At 38.6% G+C, this 17,561-nt stretch overlaps 1 protein-coding gene and 1 non-coding gene across 2 annotated transcripts in view; one reads left to right on the plus strand and one right to left on the minus strand.

Moving 5' to 3' along the window:
• Positions 1-839: 839 nt before the first annotated feature.
• Mir182 (microRNA mir-182) lies at positions 840-920 on the plus strand. The gene has a single exon (NR_036409.1). It is a non-coding gene; the product is annotated as a microRNA mir-182 (primary transcript).
• Positions 921-7,982: 7,062 nt separating this feature from the next.
• LOC115918326 (ubiquitin-conjugating enzyme E2 H-like) overlaps positions 7,983-17,561 on the minus strand; it is a 33,044-nt gene continuing 23,465 nt past the window's right edge. The window contains exons 6-7 of the mRNA XM_030973581.1: positions 14,993-15,121; positions 7,983-13,047 (exon numbers count right to left, since the gene is read on the minus strand). Coding sequence (XP_030829441.1) covers positions 12,929-13,047; positions 14,993-15,121 — 248 coding nt within the window. The 3' untranslated portion in view covers positions 7,983-12,928. The remainder of the gene's footprint in view (positions 13,048-14,992; positions 15,122-17,561) is intronic.

Here is a 17,561-nt window from a genome sequence, read left to right on the forward strand (position 1 = left end):
CTTTTTGAAAATACATGATGAGGAGGACAAAATCTACATGATTAGTCGGGAAAGGAGGGAAGACATTGGTTTATAAAAAGTGAAAAGAGACATGAATAATAATTGTATTACATAAATGATCGGAAAGAAAAGAAAACCCCATAACGATCAATATAATCCTGATTTAGCCTGAAATCGATAGAAGATAGTGTGAGCCACAGCACGTAGAGAAACGGAACTGAAAATACGTGAATGTGGGCGAATTAGTAAAAAGAAGCATAGAAGAAGAAAAAATATTATTTTCAAGTAAGGGACAAAAATATGTTAATATTACTCAAATTAGATTCATTCTTGGTTTACCAATATGATGTGCTTTCAATACTTTGATTCCTGCATGATACGAGGAGTTCAAACTCGTTTCGGTATGACACAACTATAATTATAAACTTTCGTGTCCTTTCTGTTTCTTAACAGCAGTATATTTAATGTGAAAGTTTTCCTATACTCCCAACAAAGGAACACAATAAGAAATGAATAAACATTATTACTGTGACTACTTGGAACTCAATGTGGTTTCTCAAAAATATAGAAATTGAAAGTATAACAAATGTAAGTTATACTTTTATCATTACGACATCGAGATATCCTTGCTTAAAACTTCAATCATTATTATGTGTATAACCTATGATGATAAAGGAATGTAGCCACAGACGACGCATTTGACATGACAACATCCAGGAGACAGAACTGAAATCGAATTGAGACCAAGACGCAAACTACCAATGCCAGAGCTGAGCCATTCGACTGAGAGACCACCTCTATCCAACTCCTTCTCTTCAATCCTTCCCCCACAGTCATCCGCCTCTATTTTTGGCAATTGATAGAATTCACACTGTAACCTCATTATGTAATCAGTGGTTCTCTCATTGCCAAGCCTGGTGGCGTGATTTGATTACATCTCATAATGTGCACCATCTCCATCTTTAAAGCTACTTCATGGTCGAGTTGAGACGGAGGGAAGTATATTAAAGCGGTGGTAAGAAAGGTGAGTTAAGGGTATTTTTTCTTCTAAATTTAATACAAGAGAAAGTGGAAGAGAGTTGACGGAGGTTCCCTGTCTGCCACGCATCGATGGTCAAGGCTTTCCATTTTTACTTTAATGTTATGGGAAGTAGTGTATATGGTGGTACTAAGTGTTACCAGTCAGCTCGTTGAATCACTCCATTTGAGACGCTATCGCCTCCATTAAAAAAAAAAACCCACCTCTCTCACAATATTCAATATTCCAGTTAATATATCATTACCTTCTGTGCCTTTTTTATCCATTCCCTCCCCCATTCCTGACATATAATCTGGAATTATCTTCTCCTAATGATGTCTAGAATTGATCTTTCAATCTTTCAGGTCTTAAAATTATTTTAAAATGCCATCAGGCCATGATTTGAGACGGAGTTTGGACTAGGACAGCTGGAGACAGAAGAGAATGGAAATGTTATGAGGAGGGCTTTGTCCAACGTCTGGATGAACTATAGCCTGATAGATAAATAGATAGATAGGCCATGATTTATTTTTTACAAAAATCCTAAGATGAAGCTTTATTTAAGCTACCCTTGGACTTCTTGGCACATATTATATACGAAAGCGAAAAACAGAAAAGAAGTTCATACTTCATTTGGAGATGCACTTTTAATAGGTATGTTAAGGAGATAATAGTTGCTCTGTATGAAAATTGAGGTAAAAGGGTATAATTATGATGTATATCAAAAGATTAACTAAAAAAAAGATGTTCATGGAGGTTATAGTGAAAGTAAAATAAACTGAATAGAAAATTGATGACGCAAGATTTTGGTATTTATTTATTTTTGTACAGGCAAAAGTCCAATTTACTTAAATTTCTGACAATAAATGACGTAAGTGAACAACTTGAAATGTGTACTCCTTAAGCTATTGATGAGTTATGACTAAAAACTAAATGGGTTTAATTCCATTTTCGTTTTCGACGAAAAAGTAATTGGTATTCCTTCATTTCATTGTTCACATATAAAGTCAATGTTATGCATTAAATATGTTATAACAAGAAAGTATATATCCTTGGCTTATTTCTTTTTCTATTGGTTTGTTTGTCTTTCCCTATTAATCATTCCTGTGAACAGAGGCATTTTCATGTACTTATGGATATTGGTTTATTGAAAGTAAATAACAGATAAGATGTTGCATCAATCAACGATGACAAGTATCAACATCATTAGGAATTTGTGGTCATACAATGGCAAGGCGATGTTCTCCAGCGATGAATTCGGGTCAGACCTTTGCCTTTGCGTACCCCAGAAAGGATGGGTTTTGCTTGGATCCTGCTGGCAAGTGCGGCGGCACCCCCCCCCCCCCCCCCCACGCCCCCGATTTTTCAAGTACCGCTAAATTGCCCCTTTTCACATAAGAAAAGTGCCCCTTTTAATCTCTGATAATTGCCCATATTATTTTGACTTGTGCCCCTTCTTCTTTCTAATGAGTGCCATTTTCCGTCTGATAATTGCCCTTTTCCTTTGAAATAAGTGCCGTAGGCACCGCGTACCTATGGCGTATGCGATTGGCGTACCTATGCGTACGATTGCGTATAACAAGCGTAGGGTTCAGGCGTACGTTTACGTAGGCCTGGCGTATAGGTTTGCTTACGGTTGCGTACGGTTGCTTACTATGTGCGCAAGCATTTACTGCTTCGTAGGACTGGCGAAGGGAAGCGTTCAATTGCGTAGGCTTGGCGTAGTGTAGCGTAGTGTTGCGTAGACTTGCGTACAAAATGCGTACTTTCAGCTTCTAGTGTCTACGCCGAAGTATGCCAAGCGTCCATCTCGCGTACCCCTTTGCGACCCTCCGCTTATTTTTACGTACGCCAGCGTAGGGCAGCGTAAGCTCGGCGAAGTCGGTACGCAACACTACGCAACTCTACGCATGGCCCGGTGTGACACGATTTAAATGAATATTCAGACCATCAAACCTAACCCCAAAGTATGTTGCTGAAATAGTATCTTGCATCATGTAAATAGGAAGAAAAAAAAATCAAATCTTACCTCATAACGTAATATGCCAACGGCTAAAATTGTACAGCTTCGTTGACGAAGCTGTTCATGATGACCATGGCCCGACTGGGCCATTCGCTTTGAGATTTCCCTTTGCTGGTGCCCCTTTTCCAGAAAGTGCCCCTTTTTGTTGGTGCCCCACTTTAAAATAATTACGCCCGGCGCCCCTGACTGCTGGGAATTCTGCAGGGGATGTCAGCGCACGTTTTCTTGTCAGAAAAGTTTCGGGATTGAGCATTCTCCACCTTCAACATCCCCAGCAAAACAACATCAACAAAATCCCATGTTCTTTCATTCTACAGATTAATTTAAAAAAAAGATTTTCAGTACATTATTCAAATTCGATCGAAACAACATTTCTAATTTCAAAATGACTCTCGATAGTGTTAATGGAAGTGTTAGTTTACAGAGAGGAGTGACGAAAAAAATAGCAGGGGTAATATTTTAATTTTCTGCCCAAATGGAATTGATGTCATTTATCATGACTGGATGGCGCAATTGCTCCTTGAAAACCAATAATGTTGAGTCATATCACGGCAGAGATTAAATTTTCCGAGCCGATAATAGTTCTTTCAATCATAGCACGTTTAAGAGAGTGTATAAATTGTGAGGAGAGAGAGAAAGGGAGAGAGAGAGAGAGAGGGGGGGGGGGAGTGGGAGGGGAGAGGGAGGGGGAGGGAGGGAGGGAGGGGGAAGAAGGGGAAGAGAGATATAGAAAGAAAGAGGGAGCGAAGGAGAGAGAGAGAGAGAGATAGATATATATTATAAAGAATAAAAGAGACAGAGCAGAAAGAGAGACAGAGCACAGAGAGAGAAAGGTAGAGAGAAAGCAGAGAGATCAGAGAGGGAGACGGAGAGAGAGAGAGAGAGAGAGAGAGAGGGGGGGGGGAGAAAGAGAGAGAGAGAGAAAGAGAGGGAGAAAAAAAGGGGGGGGGGGGTGTATAGCCTTTACTTATTATATTTCTCGACAGTTTAGTTAACATTCACCTGAAACCATTTCTCCTCTCACTCATCCCCTCTATCTCTCTCTCTCTCTCTCTCCCTCTCTGTCCACACTTCCTCTTTCTTTTCCTCATTATCATCAATAGTTACATTATCAACAAAATCTTATATTGTATAAAATATGTGTCTCATGGAAGGCTGTTTTGTGAAAACAATATTCTGCGCAACTGACATTGAAAAGTTACAAGTATTTAGGATTAGGACTATGAACACTGTATAATTTTGTTATTTTCTCATCTGCGTTCCCAATTCTAAATTGATCTGAATGATTATATTCGCATCGACAATTATTGGTAAAGGAGGTAACGATTAGGAAAATATCGTTTAAGCAAGACATAATTAATTTCGGATATGTTTTCTCCAGAAATTCCAGAAACATTAAATTGGAAATGTCAATGCCCCGATAAATTCACCGAAGAGATAACCCAAACTTAGGCAACATGATCTAAAGATGGCGCTAAAACTCTTCTGTACCAATCGCAACATAGAGTGCCCATAACAGATTTTTGCCATCATCACAGTCCATTTACCATCGTCTCAATTTGTTTACCATCATCACAACCATTTTACACTGAAGTTTTTGCCATCTCCGCAACCTCCGCAATTCATGTTTCTATCATTTTACTATCATCACAATGTCATGTTACCATCATTTTATCATCCTCACAACCCTTTTACATTGAAGTCTTTGCCATCACCAAAACGCATGTTTCTATAATTTTACTATCATCACAATGTCATGTTACCATCATTTTACCATCATCACAACCCTTTTACATTGAAGTCTTTGCCATCACCAAAACGCATGTTTCTATAATTTTACTATCATCACAATGTCATGTTACCATCATTTTACCATCATCACAACCCTTTTACATTGAAGTCTTTGCCATCACGAAAACTCATGTTTCTATCATTTTACCATCATCACAATCTCATGTTACCATCATTTTACCATCATCACAACCCTTTTACATTGAAGTCTTTGCCATCACCAAAACTCATGTTTCTATCATTTTACTATCATCACAATCTCATGTTACCATCATTTTACCATCATCACAACCCTTTTACATTGAAGTCTTTGCCATCACCAAAACTCATGTTTCTATCATTTTACCATCATCACAATCTCATGTTACCATCATTTTACCATTATCAGTTTTATCACAGCCCTAAACATGGACATTTACTTTACCATCATCACAATATATATCACCACCATTACACTCTTCTCTACTACATTGTAATATTTTTGTTACCACCATCAGCACCTCATTATCTCACCTTATTACCATCACCAAAATCTCCTTTATTCATTCAGTCAGTCAGTCATTGATATCAAGTTTATGACTAATATTAACCCATATTGAGCGGCATAGCTATAGGGGCGTTGCGGAGATAGAAGGCAATAGAAATAGAAGGCAATCACCGGATTGTGTCCGTCTCGCCCACCTGTGACCACATTATACGAATGTTCCCAAAGAGCATCCCTGACTCAAGTTTGGTTGAACAATGAACAATATGGTATACAAACTTACCTTTTTCTGACAGTTGCTATGATTGTGTTGGGAAATAAGTCTTTATTGGTTGAAAACTAATTTGGTCACAATGGGATCCCGGAATGGGATTAACAGGTACAAAGTTATTTTCACAAGAGAATCTTCAAATGAATTTTACATAAGCATGTGACACTTGACAGCATCAAACTGTGGAGGTCCAGCAAATGGGTCTGGTACCCAAGTTTAGTCACAATAGGATAGAGGGTTGCAAAGGTAATTTAAACTTTAAGATTTGTGACGGACGCCAAATGACGATGGATCCCATAGTCATATACCACCTTATGGAGATATGGGTGTGTGAGGTAATGTGAATGGAAATTGTAAAGGCGTGTTCATTGATCACACAACATAACTCTCTTTATGATTTGACTACGAGGAAACAAGGTTGCACTGGCAATAAAATACATGATAAAAAGTATTCCCTTTTCGTTATTTTATTGGGTACTGATTTGCAGACACAACTCTTGCAAAGTGTAGTCATGCAAGCAAATAAATGATTCAGAATGAGAATCACAAAAATGAGGATCGTGGATAGCATTTATTCAGGTTCGTTCTTACTCATTACATGACCATTTAAACTAATTGCACGGAGTTTAAATGGTCATGTAATGAGTAAGAACGAACCTGAATAAATGCAATGAATAGAGTTTACGACAATGGTAGAAATGACGTCGAAAGTCCATGAAGATGATGACGGATGAAACGAAGAAAGGGGCTCACGCGATGATTGTGCGGAGGCTTGATGATGGAAACGCGACTTCATTGACGTGGCTGAAGAGCCGTGAAGAATGCGATGTCGATGCCGACGCTCGTGATGATGATGAATGTAGCGCTCGGGCGAGAAGAGAAGAGAAGAAATGTGGCACTCGACGACGAGGCAGTGAGTCGCTCGATGTCGGAGTCCCAGGTTGAAATGTAGACATCAAAGCCGGTAATTGTGGTGATCGTGAAGAGCGATGCTGGATCGATGAGCCGGACTTTGCAGTGAAATCATCAGAGTTGCAGTGAGTTGGACTCGTTGATGAAAGTTCAGACGAGCTACAGTGATTCGAGCTCGTGTGTGAAAAGAGCTAACGGAACTAAGAAAATGGCAGCTCCCAGCGGAGAATCAAGAATCATGTCGGGTCGTGATTTAAACGTTCCACTGCACTGCAAGACTGCCCGTCCTTTGAAGACGGCAGAGAAAGAGTTGATGTGCCATAAAAGAGGTGATAGGCACGGAAGAGAATTCTCCAAATGATATGAAGGAGGTTAGAATTGAAGATGGATTTGCTCCTGGTGTGCATGAAGCAAATTGTGGTGGTAGAGGTGACATTCTCAACTTGACGTGTTGCTTCGATGAAGAACTTTGAGAAGTGTGAGTTAGAGAGAGAAGATGTTGTTTTCATCCTTCTTGGGAGGCAGGATAAAACAAAGAGAGTTCTATACCAAATTCTGGGAAGTTAGGGCGAGTCACCGGTGATAACTGCAGTGTCCAGTGCCAATACGCTGGCACATATATAGGGATGGCAGTGCCTGGCATAAGTCAGAGGGCAATGTCCTCCCAAATTGGGTTTGCAAAGTAACAAATGAAATTGGGAAATAAAGAAAGATGAAATGAGGAAAATACTACAACCTCATCCTTCGATGGGCGAGACAACAAAAAGAGAAAAAGAGAGAAGAAATAAGGAGGGAGAAAGGAATATGAAAAATACTATGATCCCCTTCAACACCCCCTTAATTGATGGCCTTGTTAATTTGCCTTTCATCCACTCAGAAGATCGTCATTGTCAATGCCCCTCCCCCCCCCCCCCCTCAAAGGAGGAACCTAGGTTATTGCCACAGCATCACCACAATTCATAACATCACCATCCATATGATCCCCTTCAACACCCCCTTAATTGATGGCCTTGTTAATTTGCCTTTCATCCACTCAGAAGATCGTCATTGTCAATGCCCCTTCCCCCCCCCCCCCCCCCCCCCCTCAAAGGAGGAACCTAGGTTATTGCCACAGCATCACCACAATTCATAACATCACCATCCATATCCTTACAATATTCTTTACCATCATCACAGTATTCTTGATCAATCCTGTGTTTTAAATCATCACAAGCCTCTCTCTCTCTCTCTCTCCATCCCCCCCTCTCTCTCTCTCTCTCTCTCTCCCCATCCCTCCGTCTCTCTCTTTCTCCACCCCCTTCTCTCTCTCCCTTTCTCTTTATCATCATCACAATCTTTAATATCATATAAACCTTTAATGTCTTACAATCACATCCATCCATCAAACGTGTAAACTTTTCATCTCTGTGTATGTTTGTATGTGGTGAGTTTTTGACATGAAATAGAGCATATACACAAAATAAACACAACATTGACACCAGAATTGCTTTTAAAATATGAAAGATTGACATTCACAGGTTCTCTTTTTCTACCTTTCTTCATATAACCTCAAAGGGTTCCATGCAGAGCCTTTTTCGACATTGACAGTGCTTCATTCTATACCCATTCTATCTAATGTACAAATTGATATGTACAGCCAGTTCTAACATTTCCATTCACAATATACATTGTACATGTATCATAATACATAGGGATGTTATTACCAGTTCAAATGACAAATAAATGGAATCTAAGTGGATAAACAATACTGGTCAGGTAATGTTTAACAAGATACAACAGCACATGGGATTGAGGCTTTTCAAAATTTTATACTACATGTGGCATGATGCTATCTGTAAACAGACAAATTAAAAGAAGCACTACAACAGATTAAGAATCCATGTAAATTAGGCCACATAGACAATATTCAATAAAGAAATTGGAGAATTTAGCCATCAGTATATCACAGGACTTCAGAAAAAAAGAGAATTACATATAAAACTTTCAATGCTGATTTCTTAGCTTTTAAGCCAATGAATGTATGTGTCTCGGTTAAAGCCTCAATAATACACCATTTTGGTTTCGGCCACAGGACCTCTTTCTAACAAGACCACTGCTCTACCATCGAATCTTCCAGCTTCTTGGGGTAGGATTATTATTCAATTGAAAATTAAAAAATAAAAAAAATATACTGAGATTAAAGTGATTAGTAATACATGTACTTCTACTACTTGTTACATGCTGAAGTCACAGATAGACAAATGGAAATAAATAAATAACTTATTAAAAATCCTAAAGCACACAGTTCAATTTGATGGATAGCATTCTATATTCAAACATGTACACCCCCTAGGTACGATCCTTACTGCTTAATACCAAGGCAATAAATATCACCCTTGATCATTACACAGGGTACAAGCAGTTAAAAGATTGATATCGGAACATGTAAAATTGGGTTAGAGCTTTTATCTCTATGTTATTAAAAACTCAGGTTCTTTGAAAATGCTTCTCTTTTAAAAATGATTTTTTTAAAATGCTACTAAAATTATAAAAACAAAACAGACATCTGGGTGACATCTCTACCGAGATTGAGATAAGATTTATCCAAGAACGTTGCAAAGTATTAGGCAATATTAGGAAACACGGGGTGCAGGATTTTGCTGAACCAGCATCTATTCACCACATTTAATGAAACCTCACAAAAAACTGACCAAACAACCCATAAATGTGCATCAGACAATCCTCTCCATTGCCTACATAAAAAATACAGACAATTCTACATAAATGCCATTATGCGTATTGAACGAATCAATCATTCCTCCCACACAATACACAATACAGATGGTAATAAGAATACAATATATATATACTTGTCATTTAAAAACTGGCATGTTCCACAGTCCATCAATCACCCACCTACCTACCTGCCTCCTCCTACGAAATACATCTCAATATCTAATCTACATGCACACTCTAACTACGGTAATTAAATAGTTCTAGCAAAAATCTTCTCTTCGTATGTTTGTTTAAATATAATATGCATGTACAGAGGTAAACATATACAAATAGAGATAATGGACATAGATGAGATAGAAAAAAAGGAGAATATGGATTAGGATACGGGGATGGGGGAGATTACATATAGGTTGTGCCATGGGGGGAACAGGTTATACAATACAAATGTTTGTTTTCTTTCCATGATCTTTCTCATGAATCTCACTCGGAGTCGCTCTTCTGTCTTTCTATATTTTCATTTTCAGTCAAGCTAAGAATGCAACAAATCTCAACCTTCAAAATGGAATAACAGATATTTCATGAAATGATTTAGCAAGAAAAAAAATTTAGTTTTGGGGTGATGGTTATAATCCCACCCACAGAAAATTTTGAGGACTTTTGATATCAATTTTTTTTTGAAGACCCTAACAACATTCTTTCTCTGAAATCTGCCATTCGTTAGTAATCCATATACTTTTGATATTTGGTTTTTTTCATAGGATTTACTCAGCTTTCAAATTAAAAACGCACATTCATGTGGTACTTTACGATGATGATTTGTGACTTTGTATGAAAATCACATACAAGACATATGTCAATGTCAAAATGTTTATGTAGACAGCATATAAAAAAGAAGATAAAAAGCAAAAGTCCTTGGATATGGGTAAAAAATCAGACTGGTTTCATGACAAGATGATTGTGTTGTCTTGAGAAGACAACTGCTAAAGAATTAATGCAATGGGTTTGATTTGGTAGTATGCTCAGTCATGTATTTCCAAACAAAAACAACTTTTGGTATTAAAAAATATTGCTATATTCATTCATTCAGGTGACTATTCTCCTGTATGTGTAAATCAATAATTTTACCTTTTAAAAAATAACCTGAATATTGACTTTCATTATGGAACCCTTTTTTACACTTATTTGTGTGAGCGAAAGTATTGACCATATACAATTATAACTAGCAAAACTTAGACTGTGTTATTGGTGCAATGTGCAAGTTGTGAATACATGCATACTAGCTGGACACATACATGTAGACTGAACGAAGACATTTAAACATTATGTATGACCTCACTGTAACAACTATTGCTCTATTTTGACATCAACTTGCATGGTAAACTCATTCCAAATACACAGCTGAGTTTGTTGAACTTTTCTCTATCAATAAACGTGACCATTTCATGGAAATGAAATAAAATTTGGTTTCATGTGCTGTTTTGCAAACTAAAAGCATGGTTGACTCATATATGTGTGACCCAGTTACCCCACTCATGCAATTGCACACAAAGTTGGGAAAAGTTGCACTGAACAGCATCAACTTTCTCTTTTGAGTGAAAATACATCTGAACATCAGCTCAAGTCTTTCTTGTTGTTGATGTTATTGTTCTTCTTCTTCTTGAGCCACGTAGATTAAACGAAACCATCAAATACATTGCTTTACCATTCCAACCGTCATGAATATAAAATCAACAAAATTTACACCGCAGCAGCAAAAAAAAAAACGAGAAAGGATGGTAACTGTACAATTTGGTTAGACCTGCAGCTTTTGAAACCAATAACAAGTTATTCTCTTGAAAAATAAGAAATATTAAGAACACTTCACAAGTGTACAAATCAAAATACATGTTTAAGAATAAAATAGAAGTGGATAACTTGTGTTCACCGCTTAGGATACTTTTTTTTCAATAACTCCCTTTCACACAAGCTCATGGTTGGGATAATATTGTTGAATGAAGGATATCAATTTACTTAATTTCTTACAGAAATGTCATACTTTACTGTTCCCATAGAAATACATTCCATACCTGTTACTAAGAATTGCTAAATAAGAGCTTCTTTTGTTCTTTGAAAGTTGAAGGCATTTTTGATAAAAACTAAATAGTTTCCGTATTCATAGTTTTGTAGTTTGTTGCTTCATTTCTAATTTATTTCCAAAATTTATTTGTATTGAAGGGTTTCAAATAATGATAAATAAACATCCATGATAAAATCAAATTTTTTCTTCATTTCACCTATTTTAGAAACCAGAAACTTTTGCAAATTGTTAACATGTTTTCATGACATAGTTTTAGTGAAAATAAACGAGGCAATTCAATTATTGCAGGGGAATGAAACTTTGCCCGGTCTGGAGCATTGGCAAAGTTAATGCAAGCGCAAGTTTTTGGATTGAAAGTATACCATCTTCATGATCACACATAAAAATAAAAAAAGATTGTTTCAATAAAATCTGCAATAAAAGCCTGAAATCACCCTGTGCAGCTAATGCATGGTAATCAAAGCATCCTCTTGTAAGTTGTAGAAAAATTAATCAAAAAAAGATTAGATTTTAAGATAAAAAGGATAAATATGTTGAATAGATTGAGTATAACTACACCTGACAAGATACATTCATGGCACAACACTTCAGACTTTTGTATAACATCTGCAGGAGACCAAAAAAAAAAAAAAAGAAGATATGTCACAAACTCCCATCCTGCTTCTTTCAAATAAATACTCTATTCATATCGATACATTTTAAAAATAGATCTTTAAAAAGATTTGACAGCAGAGAACTGGCACAGAGGGCGAGGAAGGTCAAACACTGACCATGTTTACATTGCCGGGAAATTTATGATTCATGTCAAAGATCAATAAACTCTTTGTCCTTTTTTTTTCTCTCTACATTTTCTTAAATGGAACCATGCAATAATTTCTTCATGAAGCCGTCTTTGTTGTAGTGGTATTGCATTCAAACCTGGACGTCGTAAAATTCTTGCACCTGGTTTGTTACATTGTTAACCAATCGTCTTGGTGCAAGCCACTTCAAGATGCTGCACTGGTTTTTCTTGTACAAGTGAACATGGAGATAGTCTTCAGAAGTTTAGTTATGTGAATAACTCCGAGAACGTGGTGCATCGAAGGTTGAGGTGCAGTGTTTCTGTATGTATACTGTAGATGATCATATGAAGTGAGATGCCCCTTTCACACTGCCAGGTACCCTATCCCCATCTTTCTTCACCAGACTTTGGACATCAAGGTTGTTTGAAGCAAAAGCTTATAGCTGTCTACCGATACCACGTCACAACGAAGAGCTTTAGCACCAAATCAGAAATGATCCTCGTACGACTTTCTCTCTTTCCTGAAAGCATGCTTGATAATGGCGCAGTTACACGATGCATCACTGGGCATAATGAATGCTACAGTCCAATAATAATCGTACGATTTGAAGCCTCTGGAGACCCACGACAATGAGTACTGCAACCATTTAAGAAGAACATTTTTTGTGCTAGATGTCAAACAAAGTCTTAGCAATGTAAACAAGGTCTGGAAACAGGAATAAAACCAACATTTCCATATTCCTTCTTTAAAAACATTTCAATTCTAAGGGATTACTGTACAAAATGGGGGCTAAGATTGCAAGAGACAAGGGGGGGGGGGGGGTAGGAATAAAAGGGAAGAGGGAGGGGGCTGGGGCTATAGCTCCATCCCTTCTGTTTCATCTTCTGAAAAATCACTCATGGAACTTTCACTCGATGATGAAGGGTTCTCCTGCTCTTCCAGTACTTCCTCTGTTGCATATTTTTGTATATATTCTGCACAGACAAGAAATGTAAAAAGAAGAGAGAAAAAAGAAGATTTAGTAAGATTCCCAACTTTTCACATTCCAATTTATCTGGCTCTCCCATGGATATTAATTAACTATCTTATCAGTTTTTAAATCAATTTGTTTTCAAGTGCATTTACTTGGTTGACACTTAATAATATTTAATAATAATATTTAGCTTTTATATAGCGCTTAATACAAATGTCTCTAAGCGCTTTACAAATATACTATTACCCTGGTCACTTCACTCTGTTCATCAAGAATGATTTCACCAATCACTTCAATCTCAAAAATGTCTGTAATTGCAATGATTAAATTTCTATAGCGTACTCTTTGGCATTTGCCCTAATACACTGTACTACTATGATCACTTTAGATCACAGTACATATTTAATTAGATTGGCCAACAAAATTTTACCTGAAGTAAATGTTAATAATTAACACAGAAAACAATGATACAAAATATCGCCTCTAATCATACAAGTTTACTTTATATCATATCGCGATTCCACCCGATAACCAATATAGATCAATAAAAAGTAGATTTCCGCTGCTTTTTAAGTCCATCACACCCCCATTCCTCACCAGCCTTTTAGGCGCGGGGGAGGTTTCTTGGACTTATGCTGTAACCACAATCTCTGTTAATCTAGACAGTCATCACAGTCCTGCGACGATCAAGGACAGAGTCACTCAAGTCAATTTACTGGAACAACGACTAGGTAAGATGCAAAATGGTCGAGGGGTAATTTTTTTAATCATATGGAATTTTAATAAATTATGCATAATCAAGCTATTATTTATAACCCTTCTTATTTCATGTCTAAATTATAACAGCCCGGCCTCTGGCTGGGTGATTTTTCTCACCGCTGGGCGGGTATACCGTATGGCATCCTGTGCGGTGTACCGCCACCAGTGCAGCCTATACGGCCACGTAAGGACCGAGGCTTACTAAATTGATCCCCCAAATATATAGATTTGATTTGATGTTTGGTTTGGTTTGATTCATCCTTTGTCAAGTAAGTGTCTATAGAATAGGTCCCAGCCAAAAACCCACTTGAGTCTAGATCTATGTTAGATCTAGACCTACTTTGGTGTCTTACTTGTTGATATTTGCCTTCCATTCCGAGATGCATGGCCCTACTTGTATTCAGTGTCTGTGATGTGGTGTAATATTGAAGCCCTAAAAAAAAATTGCGCTTCAAAATGATCATGAAGTGCCTCAAAAAAGTAAAAATCTTTGAGTGACCGGTTTTACCATACTCATTTCCCAAATAGACTGTCGTGTTATGAAAACCGTTAGGAAAAAGAATTTTTAGATTTTGATTTCCAATCATAAATATCTTTATAATTAAACAGTCAATCGGCTTGTAAAATTCATGTGGTCCCTGACTTGCCCAAAGGTTTATAATTATCATTGCAGCATGAGCTTAAAGATAAACTCCAGTTCTTGTAATGCGATTGCATTGTGAAAGAAAAGGTGTGAAATGGATCAGAAACAGTTGATCATGTAGCATGTAAGTATTGGTGTGCACTGCAAGGTTCTGGAGTCATCAAAATCATAATAAATTTGGCCGAGTCTTGGTAAAGTAACAAGCACTGTACACAGAAAGCTATATATGGGACGACACACATGGTGTCGGGGCTAGTACTACCTTTATGTCCTTGTCTTTCTATGCTCATTACTCAGCCAGTATACATTTTCTTCCAAAATTGTTTGGCACATGTCATTTATTTGTAATCTTGAACATTCAGTGTAAGTTTCATTTGATTCTGTGAGAATAAATTTTCTTTTTTTTACCAGAACTGGAGTTTATCTTTAATCCAGGATTTTGTTTATGTTTCAGAATCTCAGACAAACTTATCCAATCCCTTTAACTTTTAAGTTACTTCCAATAATTGTAGGCCTACCTACATTCACCTGCTGGTTTACTTACCCCTGATTTTCTTCTGGTAATCTTCTGGTTTGTGCAAGAATAGTGCTGCAGCATCTCCGTTGAGAGGGTCTATCGGGTTGGGATAGCTCAGAAGCTGTGGAAGGAACTGCTCAAAGATATTCGATAAATCTGAAAAGACAATGCAATGAGCATACATATAGGTTAGAATATATATTTGTTTGATGCATCTACTAATCATAGAAACCTCAATGATAGCAAAAGATCTTCCCCACATTTTTTCTACAATTTGCACATTTTACAAAAGTATGTACATATAGTAGAACTAGATGGAACTTCGACTGCGCGCATTCGAAATGATGCCTCCGTCATAGAGCAATTTACAAACCAAAACAGAAGAAATTTTTCAAATTCAAGTTCAATTGTAATCCATTAACAGGTTCTCAGAATATTGTGATTACAAGCAATTTCTCATATACATATATGACCCTTTGATCTTTGACCTCATGACCCTAACATCTACTCAGTTCATTGGCTCTGCAAGATGTCCCGAGTTAAATAGTAATCCATCTGTCAGTTCTAATGAGAATGTGTTCACAAGCTATTTTTGCATACATAATGAGCCCGTGACATTTTACCTTTGATCTCATGACCAAAGAATCTACTCAGTTCATTGGCTCTGCAAGATGCATACATGATCTAAGTTTGGCAGGAATCCATCAATCTGTTCTAATGATAATGCGATCACAAGCTATTTTTGCATACATAATGAGCCACATGACCTTTGACCTTGACCTCATGACCCCAAAATCTAATCAGTTCATCGGCTTCGCAAGTAACATACATGACCTAAGTTTGGCAGGAATCCTTCAATCGGTTCTTGAGATAACGCGATCACGAGCAGTTTTTGCATACATAATGAGCCCTGGGACCTTTGACCTTTGACCTCGTGACCCCAAAATCTATTCAGTTCATCAGCTCTGCAAGATACATAAATGACCAAAGTTTGGCAGGAATCCATCAATCGGTTCTTTGGATAACGCGATCACGAGCTGTTTTAGCATACATAATGAGCCCTGTGACCTTTGACCTTTGACCTCGTGACCCCAAAATCTAATCAGTTCATTCTTCTTCTTATCGAGTCACTACACAAGTCCCGTCCAGTGGTCCACACAGGCTTTGGCACGGAAATTAACGGCTTCCAGGTCATCTTGGGTGCATGGCTCTGGCAGGAGTGGGCAGACTAGCAGGTGTTCCATTGTCTGTTCCTGGCCGCATTCACATGCCGTTTGTTCGTCTCCTAGACCCCACCTCTGCATTAGGACTCTACATCGACCGTAGCCAGTTCTTAGGCGGTTGAGGCTAAGCCAGGTAGGCCAAGTCTCACTGGAGCCGGTTGCGAGGGATTCCTTCGGGCTGAGGGAGAGTTTATGTGGAGTTGTCTGAAGGTGGTTAGACCACAAAGTCATCCTTTGGTTGTGAGGGCTAGTATTAAGAGGCTCTACCGAGTGCAGAAAGCTGTGTCTGGATTTGAGCCGCTTGCCCACTGGCTGTTGTTCGAAGAGTGGGTGGAGTGGATTGTTTTCTTGTTTGTCCTTTTCTTTCTGGGACAAGACCAACCTTCTGACGTGTGGAGGGGCAATACCGCAGAGCAGGTAGATGTCTTCTACTTTAGTAGGCCTTAGGCATCCAGTGATCGCTCTGCAAGATGAATTTAGAGCTGGGTCAATCTTGGGTGCATGGGCCGACCTACTCCATACTGGTGATGCATACTCCGCAGCAGAGAAGCAAAGCGCGAGGGCTGTTGTCCGGATTGTTCTGGCATCAGTCCCCCAGTTGGTGTTGGCTAGCTTCTTGAGGATGCTGTTGCGGGCTCCAACTTTTGCCTTTGTGTTGGCGATGTGGTTCTTGTAGGTAAGGGAGCGATCGAGTGTGACGCCTAAGTAGACTGGGTTGGGAGTGTGCTTCAGCCTTTTCCCATACCAGCTGATCCTTAGTTGATGGTTGGCATCCCTGTTCTTGAGGTGGAATGCGCTTATCTGAGTTTTATCAGGGTTAGCTCTCAGGTGGTTGGTCGCATAGTATGGGATGAGACCAGCCAGGGCATCACTGAGGGACTCCTCCAACTTCACAAAAGACTGGTTCTGGTTGGCGATGCAGAGATCATCGGCGTAGAGGAAGCTCCTGGTGTTTGGGTGGATCGGTTGGTCATTCGTGTACACGTTAAAGAGTAACGGTGCGAGCACACTTCCTTGTGGTAGGCCATTTTTCTGTCTGCGCCATCTGCTGCGATTCCCATTGAGAACCACAAAATATCGCCGATTGGACAGCAACGTCTGGATGAGTCCAGTCAGTCTCACGTCCTTTGTCAGCTCAAAGATCTTCCTGGTAAGGATTCTGTGATTCACGGTGTCGTAGGCAGCAGAGAGATCAACGAAAGCAGCTCCGGTGATTAGCTTACTCTCATACCCGTCCTCAATGAACTGAGTGAGGTTTAGGAGTTGGCCAGTGCATGATTTTCCTGGCCTAAACCCTGCTTGTTCTGGAATGAGATGTTCATCCACGAATGGGGCGATGCGGTTGAGGATAAGCCGCTCGAACAGCTTATATG

Source organism: Strongylocentrotus purpuratus, unplaced genomic scaffold (assembly GCF_000002235.5).
Source record: "Strongylocentrotus purpuratus isolate Spur 01 unplaced genomic scaffold, Spur_5.0 spur5_scaffold_6, whole genome shotgun sequence".
NCBI lineage: Eukaryota > Metazoa > Echinodermata > Echinoidea > Camarodonta > Strongylocentrotidae > Strongylocentrotus > Strongylocentrotus purpuratus.